Genomic DNA, 13,890 nt, shown 5'->3' on the forward strand with positions numbered 1-13,890 from the left:
TAGGATTATGAAGATCTCTTAAATCTCTCAGCTCTAGAGCCTAAAATGAAGGAATAATTAATGGAGCAAGGTCAAAGAGGAAATGAAAATATAAGGAATAGGGCAATGGGAGAGTTAGCTTTGAAAAGAAGGAAAGCCACACCATCCTCTGACATCAAAAAGAAGGAGACAGTTTAAATGAGGTCGCTGGCTTAGGTAAACAGTGTCAGGAAGTTCACGGATCTCAGTAATGTTGGAGGTAAGAATCAAGAGAAAAGAAAGGGACAGTAGAGTGCGAACAAAAATGTTTAGAACAGTCGCTACAGGCAAGTGTGCTAGGGAGTGCTTGTAAGATGAATTGTTATGCATCACTGACTGTCCAACTAAACTAATTAAAAAGTCATTATTAAAGTATTAGTTAAGTATAATGAATTTAAGTTCCTATTAGAAAGTAAGCCCTTTACATTATTCCTTAGACATGTTCCTAAAAAGGAGCTTTTCTGTTGATTTAATTTTGGAAATGCATTCAAAGTTTTGGTCTTAATAAATGTTCAAGAATTCAAATATTTAAAAAAAAAAGAAAGTAAAGCTCCTTGAAAGTAGTGATTATGTCATTCTTTGTATTTATATCCCTAATGCCTAGAATGGTACCTGGAATAGCGTAGGCATTTAATAAATATTTGATTGTTGCTTGATTTGTTAGGCACTTTTTTTCTGTTCAAGGCACATCATCAAGAGCTGGGAATACAAACACAGAAGTGAAAGGGTACCTACTCTCTATGTGCTAACATTCTAAAAGGGACAGACAACATACATACAGCTGTGATAGCCAGATAAGTGAGTATCTGAGAAGCAGTAACAATAACTTGAAGTATAAGTAAAGATCACATTAAATATGTTATTTTCTGTTTACTTTCCACTCTCTACTTAACATCCACAGTTAAAGAGGCTCCTAGATTTGAGACCATCCTGCAACCTCCTTTCTGGAATGAGTGACATTCTTCTAAGTCTTCTATGGGAACCTATCATTTCTGTTGCTTATTCTTAATGACTTTTAAACTAGAAGTTACGTAATCTCTCAGGGCCTCAGTTTCTTCCTCTACAAAATGAGGAACTTCATCCGTATAAAGTTCCGATTAGATGGCATAAATTGGCAGTAGACAAGAGTCTGCTTCATGATTTTTGTCAACAGAATTCTGCTGTTCACAAATAAGAACAAACAAGGAAGATGACTGCAGTTACTCTAGATTCGAGGTTAATATGACAAGAATGAGAGACGATCATTCTCATGACTACCTTCTGCCTATATGAATGGAGGGTGAGGTCAAGAATATGAAGGAGGGAGCTCAGTTAAAAGATTGCCTCATTTCTCACCTGGCTACACTATTTTAAGACTTGACTTCTCCACCCCAACCCCCAACCCCTAGATGAACTGAGCACCTTCACCCCATTCTCAGCTTCCTTTTGTGTGTTGGCTTCCACCATTAGACTGTAAGCTCCCTGAGGGGAAGGATTGTCTTTTTCTTATCTGCATCCCCAGCACTTCAGAGAGTCTGGCACATAGTAGGTACACCATCAAAATGGTTTATGTGGGGAAAAAAACAAGAACATAATAGAGATGATAGACCAGGAGAATAAAGATGGAAAAGGGTCTGAAGATGATGATGAAAGTAAAGAAAACATACAGGAAGAGTAAAAAAGAAGCTAAGTGGGAAGGCAGGAAATTGTAGTCATGAAGGACAGTCTCAGACTTCAAGGTTTTAAGTGGTATTATTTCAAGTGATAGTAAGATAGGTGTGACTACCCCAGAGAATGACTAAAGCAAAATAGTGACGAAGGTCACAGGAACTGAATACAAGAAACTCTGATCACACAGGGTATTAAAAGGGTGATCAAATCAGACACTGAAGTCCCTATGATGATGAAAAGGGGGGCAGTATGAACCCAAGGCAGGTGGCTGAATAGTGAACAAGTTCATTAAAGACCACTTGTTATCTTCATACAAAAAATGTCTCTTGGCTGAATAACATGTTTTATTAAAAAAAATAATAATTTACATGTTAACACCTCATGGTTTACAAAGTACACGCACATATTCATGACAAAGACACTTGATGGAAATGAACAATATGCCTAAGGTAGAAAAACTGATACATAATAGTACAGAAACTCCAAAGAGTTTATATTAGGTTGTTGTGTTTTTGGTTTTTTGTCTCTGGATCCCATGCTAAAGACACAGTGCTAAATACATAGTAAACACTTTAAAAGTGTTTATTTAAACAATACTCACTCCAATCATTAATGAAAAGCTTGCTGTTTTGTCCTTTCTTCTCAAAGAGGACCATGACATCAGGAAGGTAATGAAAAAGCTGTCCTTTTTGGATAGTGAAAATGTGCAGCAGCAATAACCTAACCCCTCCCCTAAGCAAGATAGGTTTGGTTGGTTTGTTTGTGTTTGTTTTTTGTAACCATCCTCTAGACCAGATTAGGGGCAGCTAGGGGAAGCAGTAAATAAAGCTCTAGGCCTAGAGTCAGGAAGACCTGAGTTCAAATATGGCCTCGGACACTTACTAGCTGTGTGATGCTGGGCAAGTTACTTCACCCCGTTTGCCTCAGTTTCTTCATCTATAAAATGAGCTGGAGAAGGAAATGGCAAGCCATTCCAGTATCTTTGCAAAGAAAAACCAAAATGGAGTCACGAGTTGGACATGACTGAAACAACTAGACTGGCTCAGGAAACTAAAGGCTCAGGTTGTGGACATCACTTCCTGGCCAGCTGAGTACAAAACAGCCAGGAGGAGCTTCAGGCGCTGTCACTCTAAGGCTTAGCTGGTTGAAAACCACGAACAATTCAGGCAAGGGAGCTGTCTTGGTTCAGTCAACTTAGGCTATTCTTAATGCACACATGCACTAGCGCGTGCGTGTGCACTCGTGTACACACACACATCCTTGCTGAATATCCTTCTACAGCTATCACTAAGTGAATCTCCTTTATGCAGAAACTGCTTAGTGACCTAAAGGTGTCTCACTCTAGTCTGATATCTAACATCAACTATATACTGGGAGCTGGTCTGAGGCAGACCCAGTCCAGAACAGTTGATAAGGTCAGTAGGATTGGAAGAGAATGATAGGAAGAAGCAGGGGTATATGCAGTGTGGTAGAAAGTGAGCCTAGACTGGCTTCATGCTTCAGGGCGTGCTTCTGGTAATACGGTACCTCTAGAGAAGGCAGTTATTTACAAGAAGCTTCTCCCCAACTCTAGGAGAAGAGTTGAACTAACTGCCCACAGCCATTAAGCAAGGAGAGACCAAAGTGACTATGCACAGTGTCCTCGAGAACAGTACCTTAAAGACAACTGCAGCAAACTCTCTTTTGTAGGCAACTGCTATAATGCTTCTGGGCCTTCCAACATGGTAATTTAAGCATCCTCTAGGTCCTTAGAATGAACTGAATTTGGGGGAATTAAGGATTCTCACACCACCCCCAACCTCAGTAGAAAAGGACAAATGCAAAAGAATGAGGTGTGTCCAGTCAAGGCAAGAATCAGACGCCTCAGATTCTAGTAATTTTTGGTGACTAAAGATCATTATCTAATTGCTTCAGGGAAAGCCTAAAGAACTAAGGTCCCTTTGGGACTTTAAGTGATATAGATTTGAGTGTGAATTAGGAATATGTTATTTAGTTTTGAATGTTTTTTGGCAAACTGAGCAAATATACAGGTCCAGAAATGAGGTTTTGTTGCTTTTTGCATTGCTTTGTGTCTTTCCCAGAGCATGGTAGCTGGACACTGAGCTGAACATTCCTTGTCTTGGTGGCAAGCACAGGTGAGTTCAAAATGTTTGGAGCTCCTGGGTTCCAAAGTAGGGATCAAATGGAAAAAAAGAGGGCTTTCCTATACTAGTAAGGGTGGCCACTGACAGGCAAGGGAACCCCTGGTGTGATCAGCCAGAATCTTTTGGAGTTGCCTGAGCCTGTGCAAAGCAGATACAAAGATAAAAAACAAAACTATCCCTGACCTCAAAGAACTTCTATTTTATTGTGAAAAAAAGAGCATAGTTGGGGGTAAGCAACATGTACAGACAAATACAAAACACAAACAAACTTGCATGGGGTTAGGGGAAGCTAGTGACAAGGGAGTAATCAGAAAGGACCTTGTATAGGAAGGGGACCTTCAAAGCAAGGGCTCTTAACCTTTTTTTAATGTTATGGATTCCTTTGTCTCTCAGAATAATTTTTTAAATACATGAAATACATAGGATTAAAAAGAAAATAAAGTATAATAAAATACAGTAATTTAAACTTTTTTCCAAAAGCAAATTCATGAACCTTAGGTTAAGAATCTCTGCTTAAAGTAGGAAAGAGCCTAAGAAATAGATGAGGAAGAAGGGAATTCTAAATATAGGTAATAGACTATAGAGTAGAGATATATTGTCATGCATGGACAATGGCAAATAAGTCAGTTTGTCTGTGAGGGGCTTTAAGCACCAAACAGAGGAGTTAGTATTTTATCTTAGAGAAGGAAACCAATGAAGTAACATTTATACAATACTTTAAGAAAATCAATTTGGCAGCTATGTGGAGAATGATTGGAAAGGGGAAAAAATGAAGATAATCTAAAAGAGGTAATAAAAGCCAAAACTAGGGTTTTGCTAGTGGTGAGATGGAAATGGATATAAGAGATGCTATGGAGATGAAATTTAAAAACTACTTGGCAATTGACTGGATAAGGAGGATTAGGGAGATTGAAGAGACAGGGATTATTCTGAGGTTACACAAATCAAGGTGGCTGCCTGAGGAAGTTTGGAAGAGGAAAAGATCTGAGGGAAAGATAATGAGTTTTGCTTTGAACATACTTAATTCAAAGAATATACTTTGAACACAGAGAAATGCCTATAGGACATGTAGTTAGAGATTATGATAGGCAGTTGATGATGTAAGCCTGAAACTCTGGAGAAAGCCCCAGTCCTCATGCAACCTATTTATGTAGAGAAAGGGCATGGGGAAACATAAAGGCAAAAATAAAGTCCCTACTGTCAAAGAGATTCCTATTCAAGTAGCAATAGGACCAGCCCAGACCTCCCTTACCAAAGTGGTTGTAAAGCCCAGCCAGCCCTAACAACAAGGCTGAAGTCAGGTCTGATGAAAGAATGAGCAAACAAAAGAACTCCACCATAGCTATTATGGTGGCAGAGATGCTCAAGATACAACCCAGAAGAAAATGATTCTAAAATATCTAGAAACAATGCCTCAGGAAAAAAAAACAAACACATCTTTGGCATAAACTAGATCCTGGAAGATATGAAGCAAGAGCTTTTGTTTTTTTGGATTTTTTTAAAGTCAAACATGTTTTATAAAAAAAAAAATTTAAATACAAGTCAGAAACAAGTAAAAAAGAAATCAGAGCTATGGAAAAAATAATTGAAAAGGTAGTATTACTAGCCTGTCACAGAAGTACAAAACCTTACCCAAGCAACAAACTCCCTGAAAACTAGAATGGACCAAATAAATAGAAGCCAGGAAGTCCTGAGTTCAAAATGGTCTCACACACTTCCTATATGACCCTAGTCAGTCCAGTTTCCTCATCTGTAAAATGAGTTGGACAAGAAAATGGCAAACCACTCCAATATCTTTGCCAAGAAAATCCCAAATAGGGTCACAAAGAGTCTAACATGAGTGAAATGACTTAACAACAAAATAGAAGCCAATGATTCCATAAAACACAAAAAAGTAAAACAAAGTCAAAAGAATGAAAAAAGAGAAGGAAATGTAAGGTATCTCATAGCAAGAAAAAAAGTGTAGAAAACAGATGAAGGAGAAAAAAATGTAATAATCATTAGACAACGTAGATACCATGAACTAAATAAGAATCCATCATATTTCATGAAATCTTAAAAAAAAAACCTGCCCAGATCTCTAAGAAACAGAGAGAAAGAAGAAATAGGAAGAATCTACCAATCACCTCCCGATAGAATCCCTAAAAGGAAAACTCACAGGAACATCAGAGCCCAAATTCAGAGCTTCCAGGTTAAAGAAAAAATACTGCAAGGGAACAGAGAAATTCAAGTACCCAAACTGTCACAGTCAGGATCACCCACAATTTAGCGACCACCACTATATCAAAACAGAGAACTTAGGATAGAATAGTCTAGAAAGCAAAGGATATAAGAGGCTTACAGCCCTTAACTAGCAAAACTGAGTATAATGCCAAGGGAAGACCCCCCCCCCACACACACACACACACATACACACCCCTGGGTACAGAAATATATTTCACTTAACAAGGAAATAGGAGGGTAAGAGGAATTAGAGGCAGAATAGATTAAAGAAGGAATTAGTCCTAATCGAAACACTCTAAAGATATAAAAATATATTTAAAGGTTTTCTGAAGTGGAAAAGAGTGGGAATGAGGGGGTGCCCATCAAACTGGGGAACGGATGAATAAGTTTTGATATATAAATGCAGTGCCTCCTCACAGAGCGGTGAAAGCCTCGGAATACAGAATAAGAAAATTTGTATAGACACAGTCAGTGTGGAAATGTGTTTTGAGACTAAACATGATTATAATGGATTTTTTGTCTCTGTAGTTCTCAACTAGGGGAAGGGGGTTAGGATAGGAGGAGGGGCTGAATTTTTGCTGACTGAAAAATATAAACAAATGGATGAATGAATGAAAAGTCTAAAGAAGTACTTCCTAAAACCCAATAAACTGAATACAAAAGAATACTGATTATAGATTTAGAGTTGGAAGAGTTCTTACAGCTTATCAAATCCAATATCTTCATTTAACAGATGAGGAAACTGAGGCCCCAAAAAGATCAAGTGACTTGGCTCTAGTCAAACAAGAAGCAGCAGAGTCAGGATTTGACCCTAGGATCTCTGACTCCAGACTCAAATCTCTTTCTTCTGCATCTTGGTTGATGTAGAATAGTTATAAAATATCTAAAAATGTTCCTCCCAAGACCCAAAACTTCATCAATGAGGGTCTTTTCTTTGCTGACAATCACAGAATTTCAAACATGGTGCACACTTCAGCAAAATATTTTAATAAATATTCCCCCTGAGCAACTCACCCACCACCTAGTAACCAATCCTTTAGGTGAAAGAGTTCTCCTAAAAAAGCCAAATTAGTCGTCAGTTGACAGACTTCTTCAACAACTGATGCCTTTCCAACTTAGTGAAACCTACCTGAGCTTGTACTCCACTGGCATGGCCTTCAAGAACTCAGGGTCACTTCCACATAATGATGAGGCACTGGAGTAGGAATTTTATGTACTTAAAATATTGTGTAAATATAATCATCTCAAATACTACATAATTAGAATCCATAATGCCTAGATTACTTACATTATCTCTGAGCTTTAAAATATATTAAAATTAAGTGCCACTGTACAGTGTCCCCAAAGACCTAAATCTTCTGGAATGCCTTGTATACAGGTAATAATAATAATGATAAGGATGATAGCTAACATTTATATAGTGCTTTAAGGTTTGCAAAGCACTTTACAAATATAATCTCATTTGATCTTCACAAAAGCCCTGAGAAGTAGGTGCAATTATTATCCCCATTTACAGTTGAAGAAATTGAAGCAATCAGAGATTAAGTAACCTGCCAAGGATCACAGAGCTAATTAGAGTCTGAGGCCTCAGGTCTTCCTGTTACCAAGCCCAGCACTCTATCCACTGCACCACCTAGCTGCCTTTGTAGTTCTAGAAACCAATTAAGAAAAATTTCAAGTCATTCAAATGTTAATTTTAAAATATTACTAAAATGAATTTTTACATAATTTCTATAATTGCATATATAATGTAAAATTTATATTACTATATATGGTAAATATAATTCTTATATAATTGTAACAAATTATATAATTTATATAATTGCAATGTTTGCAATTATATGGTTAACTAAAATTCTAAAGGTACTTTCAAAATGGTTTACAATCAAAATGTGCAAACCACTAATTATTTTCTAAATGCCACATATAAGAGCATGAAGAAGTCAATAGAAAATAAATTTGGGGAGAATGTATCCTGGAGGAAGATTTTTTTTTTGTTTATTTGTTGCAAAGCATCTTGTATCAAAAAAAACCTTTATCAATAAATTTTATATTAACAAAACTGTCTTGGGCAAAAGTCACTTAACCCCAATTGCCCTGCCTTCTCCCCTCCAAAAAGCAACAAAAACAAAACCAAAAACAAAACCAGTAAAACAAAGATAACCAGAAGATCTCATATCTGAGCATTTTCCTAAACATTTAACATTCTTTTTAACCCCTAAGCAATATTTGCCTACCCTACAAATATAATCAGCCACCTAACTCACTAATTTTCCTGGTAAGCAGACACTATCTTAACTGTTTTATCTGGTACATTTTAAAACAATCCTCCAAAAATTGGATTATCAAAAAAAAATTTATTAATGCCTTTTTTTTTCATACCATTTGTTTCCTGACATTGCACAACCTTCTGTTGAACCATCCCTTGTAACAAAGAAACAGGTCAGCAAAACCAGAGTACTCAACAGTCCTATACCCAGAATCCTCTACTTCTTGTCTTTTTCCCCCCTCTATTTCTTTACTGAGAAAAGTTGACAGTTTCATTTTTAAAGTTTTTACAAATATCACATTCATTTTCTAATATATCTCTCTTTCCTCTACCTTATGGACCAAGTGAGCCCGGATTCAAGATTAGGACATCTGTAAACAACTCTTAATTTTCTTTATCACCTTACTATAAATAATGAAAAATTCTACATCAGCAGACTGCATGGATTCCAAGCAAACACAGTGACTTGGAAAAGAGTAGTAGAGTACAAGAGAAAAAGTTTTATGGAGGGTAATCTAATGGTCTCCAAAGTGGGGTCTTGCGGGCTGTGACTAGGATGTGTAACTGGACAGTGGAAAAATGGGCTGTATGCCACCTTTCATTTGTAATACAACCCCACCACCTTTTTTTTGCCCCTTAACTTAACACTCTTCACTTAGTTGCCTTCTACCACCAGGGGTGGGGAAAGTTAAGCATTGTCTACTCAGGATGATGATGTCAGGATAGCACCAGCTGTCCAGGCAAAATCACTTGCCCTCCTCCCCCAGCATTACTATATACTATTTGTTCCCTACATCACCTCATGGTGGACCCAAACGACTATCGACGGACAGGGTCGCTGGAGTAACAGTCAGTAAGGACTTCCACTCCCTTACTTTTCATTTTCTCACTGGGACAGAGTGAGTAGCACAGGAAGCGCAGGAATGGATGGATTACGTTATCTCCCCTGCCCCAACCCACTGCTCTTCCAAACCTCCCTATTTTCATTGAGAACACCCACATCCTTCCCAGTCCTCCAAGTTCTCAACCTCTTTATTATCCGGAGTCTTCACCCAAAAGATACTTCTCTCTCGAAAGCTACCAATGGTTGTTTTTGATTGCCACGTCTGGTAGGAGCCTTTTTTCCATTCTCTTACTTTTTGTGTATATTTGATGCTAGTGGCCACCTCCTTCTCCTGCATACTCATTCGCTCCTCTCTGGATTGCTGAAAATCTATAAAAACTCTCATTAAAAAAAAGTTGGAGACTTTTCCACCCTATTTAAAAAAAATCTTCTGATTGAAGAATTGCAGTGAGTTTTGAACCCATTTGTTTAATATATATATATGTGTGTGTGTGTGTGTTTTTAATTCTCTCAACAATTTGCAAGAACAATTTCCATTAGGGAAGATGGAAACCGTATTAGCCAAATGTCAACAAAAACCTTTGCCTAAGTGGTAGACTGAACTGGAAAAAGTTGTCCCAGAGACAAACCCCAAATAGACTATGAAGAAAGGGAGAGCAGGAGATGATTCATATTCCCATTCTCTCACTGGTTGATCACACACTTGGAGCCACGTCACCCACGATCCCCACTATGGAGACCCCTACTGTAAAGGGTCAACTGCACTGACCAATTTTCTCCTAAAGCATCCCCTTCATCATTCTTTTATCTACTAGACATCTTCACACTGTTACCCCATATTCATCTCAAACTCAGCACATCCAAAAACAGGATTTTCCCCTTAAATCTGGCTTTCCTCCTCCTATGTTCCCTATTGTCAAGAGTACCAATATTCTTCCAATCACTCAGGTTCACAACCTGGGAATCATCTTTTGTCAATCAGTTCTCCTTCACCCCACATATCCAATCAGTTGTCAAGTCTTGTCTTATCCCCCCCAACACAATTCTCACCCTAGCTTCCCTTCAAGGCTTAGCCCAAGTGCCATCAAATTGTTAGTACTGCTCCCCCCCATTACTCTGTGTGTGCGCATGTACACATACACACACGTGCACAGACATGCATGTATATACGTACATATACTTCTGTATTTATCTATGCATATGTTATATCCCCCTACTACAAGAGTTCTTAACTCAGGGCCCATGTATTTATTTTATTTTGATAACTGGATTTCAATGTAAATTATTTCCTTATTATATGTGTACTGTAAATGATTTCTTTATGTATTTTTTGTGTAAGCATTTAAAAACATTCTGAGAAGAGGTTCATAGACTTCAGTCTGTTAACACACAGAAAAAATTAGAACGTAAATGCTCTGAGGTGAGAGACTACATTTAGCAGTGTCCAACCCTATGATATGTTTAATAAATGTTTTTTGTTAAATTTCCTAATGATGACTAATGTGAACTACAGCAACAGCCTCCCAACTGGACTTCCTGCTACCAGGCTCTCTCCCTTTCCACAAGGCTGCCAAGGTGACACCACTAAGGTCTGTCCATCTTATACCTATGCTTTCAAAATCATCAGTGGCTCCCTACATTTTTACCTCTAAGAAAAAATACAAAGTCCTCATCCTGGCACTTAAAAGCCATCCTAAAGTAGCTTTCACATATTTTTCCTGAATTAGTGGAAAGAGCACCTGGGGGCCCTGGGGTCAGAGGATCCAAATTCAAATCCCAGTCCTGCTAGCTACTACCTATGTGGCCTTGGGCAAGTCACACATCTCCTCCTCAGCTTCAGATGCCTATGTGTAAAATGAGGTGGTTGAACTAAATGACATTTGAGGTTTTTCCTTATCTCTAAATGTATGATCCTATGATTCTTCACACAATACATTCCATCTAAACTGACCAACCAGCTGTTCCCTGAACTGGATAGGCCATGTCCCTGTCTGCGCTTTTACAAAGCCTCTAAGCCTGAAATGTCCTCTATTCTCACTTCTAAGTCCTAGAATTGCTAGCTTTCTTCTAGGTACAGCCAAGTGCCATTCCCTGTCTTTCTCGATTTTCTCATACTCCCCCTCCCAAACACCCATCCCAGTTGTTATTGCTTTTTGCTTCCTAAAATTACTTTGTATTTACTTTGCTAGGTACATACTGTATCACTCAGTGAAATGTAAGCTTAAGCAAGGGCCATGTTTCATTTTTTGTTCTTGCATCCCCAGCCCCTAACTTAGTGCCTTGAACAAAGCCGTCACTTAATAAATGTTTAATTGAACTGTTGAACTTAAAAAGACAGACCAAAAAACTTTTGCAAAGTTAGGAGCTAGAAACACTGACCTCAGTAGGAATTTACTAAGTCAGAGCAGTAAGCAGACAAGTAAACCACTATTAAGGAGGGAGGGGAAAAAAAATCTCAAAACCCCCTACTTTTCAAGGCCATCAATTTACTGGGTCTTTGAGGTACTGACACAAGCCAAGTAAAAAGTAAAAGCAACCCAACTGTACTCACATGATTGTATACCCCACCCCACTCCACCCCTATTATCTTGCCCTAAACTGCCATACCAGAAATTTTCCACTTATCTTAACCTTATCAAACATTACTCTTTTTCCTACACTCTATGGTAAGAATCAAACTAGAGTTCTTGTGGTTTTCACACTTCCATCTATATCTCTGTGCCTTGTACTGATACATTCCCCATGCCTACAATAAGTAATCCTCCTCACCCCTGCCTCTTAGAAACCCCAGTGCCCTGTTGCATATGAAATTCACCCAGCTGGTGGTAGTGCCTTCCCCTAAAAAAATAATAATACTCAGCTTTATTCTGTACATTCTTACAAATACGAAAGGTAGTTTGGACTGGGGAAGAGGGCTGACATCAAGTCAGAGTGGGACCCTAAGCAAGTTATTCAATCTCTCAGTGCCCCAGGCAACTCTCTTTAGAAATATAAGTTGCAGAAAAGGTACCTGATCTGAAAGGATAAAGAAGTTTTTCACCAGGAGTCCCTTATACTCAAATGTATATGTATGTACATTGTATCCCTCCTCCTTTCCAAGAATCTAAATTCTGTGAAGTTAGGGGATATTTCATTTTTGTCTCTGTATCCCCTGGGCCTAGGCACAGTGCCTGGTATGAACTATTTAGTAAATGCTGCTGGATTGGCTTGAAACCCATTTCAAGCTCCTCCCACACAACACTACCATCGCCAACCTTGTCCCCAAAGTTCTATAAACTGGTCCTGGAATGACCCAAATTCCCAAATTTATACCTTACCAACTCCAACCCCCTTCCAAACCCCGTATTCACCCAACCCAACGTGCAGAGGCTACCCCACCCCCCCAATAACACCAGTAGGTTCAAATCCTCACCCCCTTCCTTGTCCTTCTCTTCCCTGGAGCCCCACTTCCTGTTGCAGTGCTCTATCCCTGCAGTCCCTGCTTGCCCTCATACACACTCCCACATATGCTGACATGCACACACATCACTGATGATCTTCATCACCACTTATAGCATTTACACAGTCCTCTAAGGTTGGCAAAACAAATGCTATCTGTGTTATCTCCCTGGATCCTCAAAGCCCTGGGGGGCAGGTGCTTTGACAGCTGAGGAAAGGCAAGCACAGAGAGGATCACATAGTTATTAAGTATCCCAGGCAAAACGTGAACTAAATTCTGGGTCTATCCACTGCCACACCTCAACGGCTCAATCACACGCCCACACAGTCACACTCCCACCCGCGGGGGCACACACTTTCACAGATCCAAAGGCAAACACGCTCGGAGTGACACAGTCACACACTCAGGCTCCAACTGACAAGGACGCACAGCGACACACTCACATTCACAAACTGACACGCTGACATCTTCACACTTCAGACGTGACATGCAGGCACGCACTCACAATCAGACACACTCACACGTTCTCCCCGCAGCTGCCACACACATTTACAATCTCGGACTCGGGCTGACACACCCATCCACACTCCAGGGTCACACCCATTCAGTCCCACGCTCAGACTGACACCGATTCACACGCATACGCTCCTGCTCTCGGGGTCACACCCATTCACAGTCACACCTCAGCCTCTCTCACACTCACACACACACACACACACACTCACATTCACACTCCCGCTTCCCGCCGGCCCCGCTCCTCCGGGCCCTCCCCGTCTCCCCTTCGCCCTCGCCTCCCGCCGGCCCAGACGCCGCCGCCGCCTCCTCGCTGAGCTCAGGCCCGAGCCCGGCCCGGCTCTCCTCCGCTCCTCACCGTGGCGTCCCCGGAGCCTGAGAGCCGGCCCTCGGCCCCGCATCCGATCCCGGCCGCTTGCTCATCCCCGGCCGCCACCGGGTCGGTGTCCAGTCCCCCCAGGGGCTCGGCCACAAGCCCCGGCGGCAGCTCGGGTGCTCCCTGCTCCATGGCGACGGGCTCAGCTCGCCCTGTGCGCCTGCGCAGCCGTCCGCACCGCCTCCGCCTCGGAGCCCCTCGGTCGGCGGTCACCTGGGGGAGGGGGAGGAGGAGGCCGGCCAAGGGCGGGGCTGAGGCTGGAGGGGGTAGGAGAGGGGACCAGAAGTCAGCCCATGAGCTTTTTTAAAGGGAGCCCTTACTTTGTGTAAAACGGGGGATGCTAAGTAAGATAAAAGCCAGCCCTGATCTCCAGGATCTCCTGGTCTAAGGTCGGGGAGACCCGTGCAAATATAC

General features: G+C 40.6%; 1 protein-coding gene across 1 annotated transcript in view; it reads right to left on the bottom strand.

Moving 5' to 3' along the window:
- SNX4 (sorting nexin 4) overlaps positions 1–13,660 on the bottom strand; it is an 87,556-nt gene extending 73,896 nt beyond the window's left edge. The window contains exon 1 of the mRNA XM_069064976.1: positions 13,459–13,660. Within this exon, the coding sequence (XP_068921077.1) occupies positions 13,459–13,608 (150 nt within the window). The 5' untranslated portion in view covers positions 13,609–13,660. The remainder of the gene's footprint in view (positions 1–13,458) is intronic.
- Positions 13,661–13,890: the final 230 nt, after the last annotated feature.

The sequence above is a fragment of the Petaurus breviceps genome, unplaced genomic scaffold, assembly GCF_028583685.1.
Source record: "Petaurus breviceps papuanus isolate PSGF00001 unplaced genomic scaffold, PetGlider_PUasm1.0 90654, whole genome shotgun sequence".
Lineage (NCBI taxonomy): Eukaryota > Metazoa > Chordata > Mammalia > Diprotodontia > Petauridae > Petaurus > Petaurus breviceps.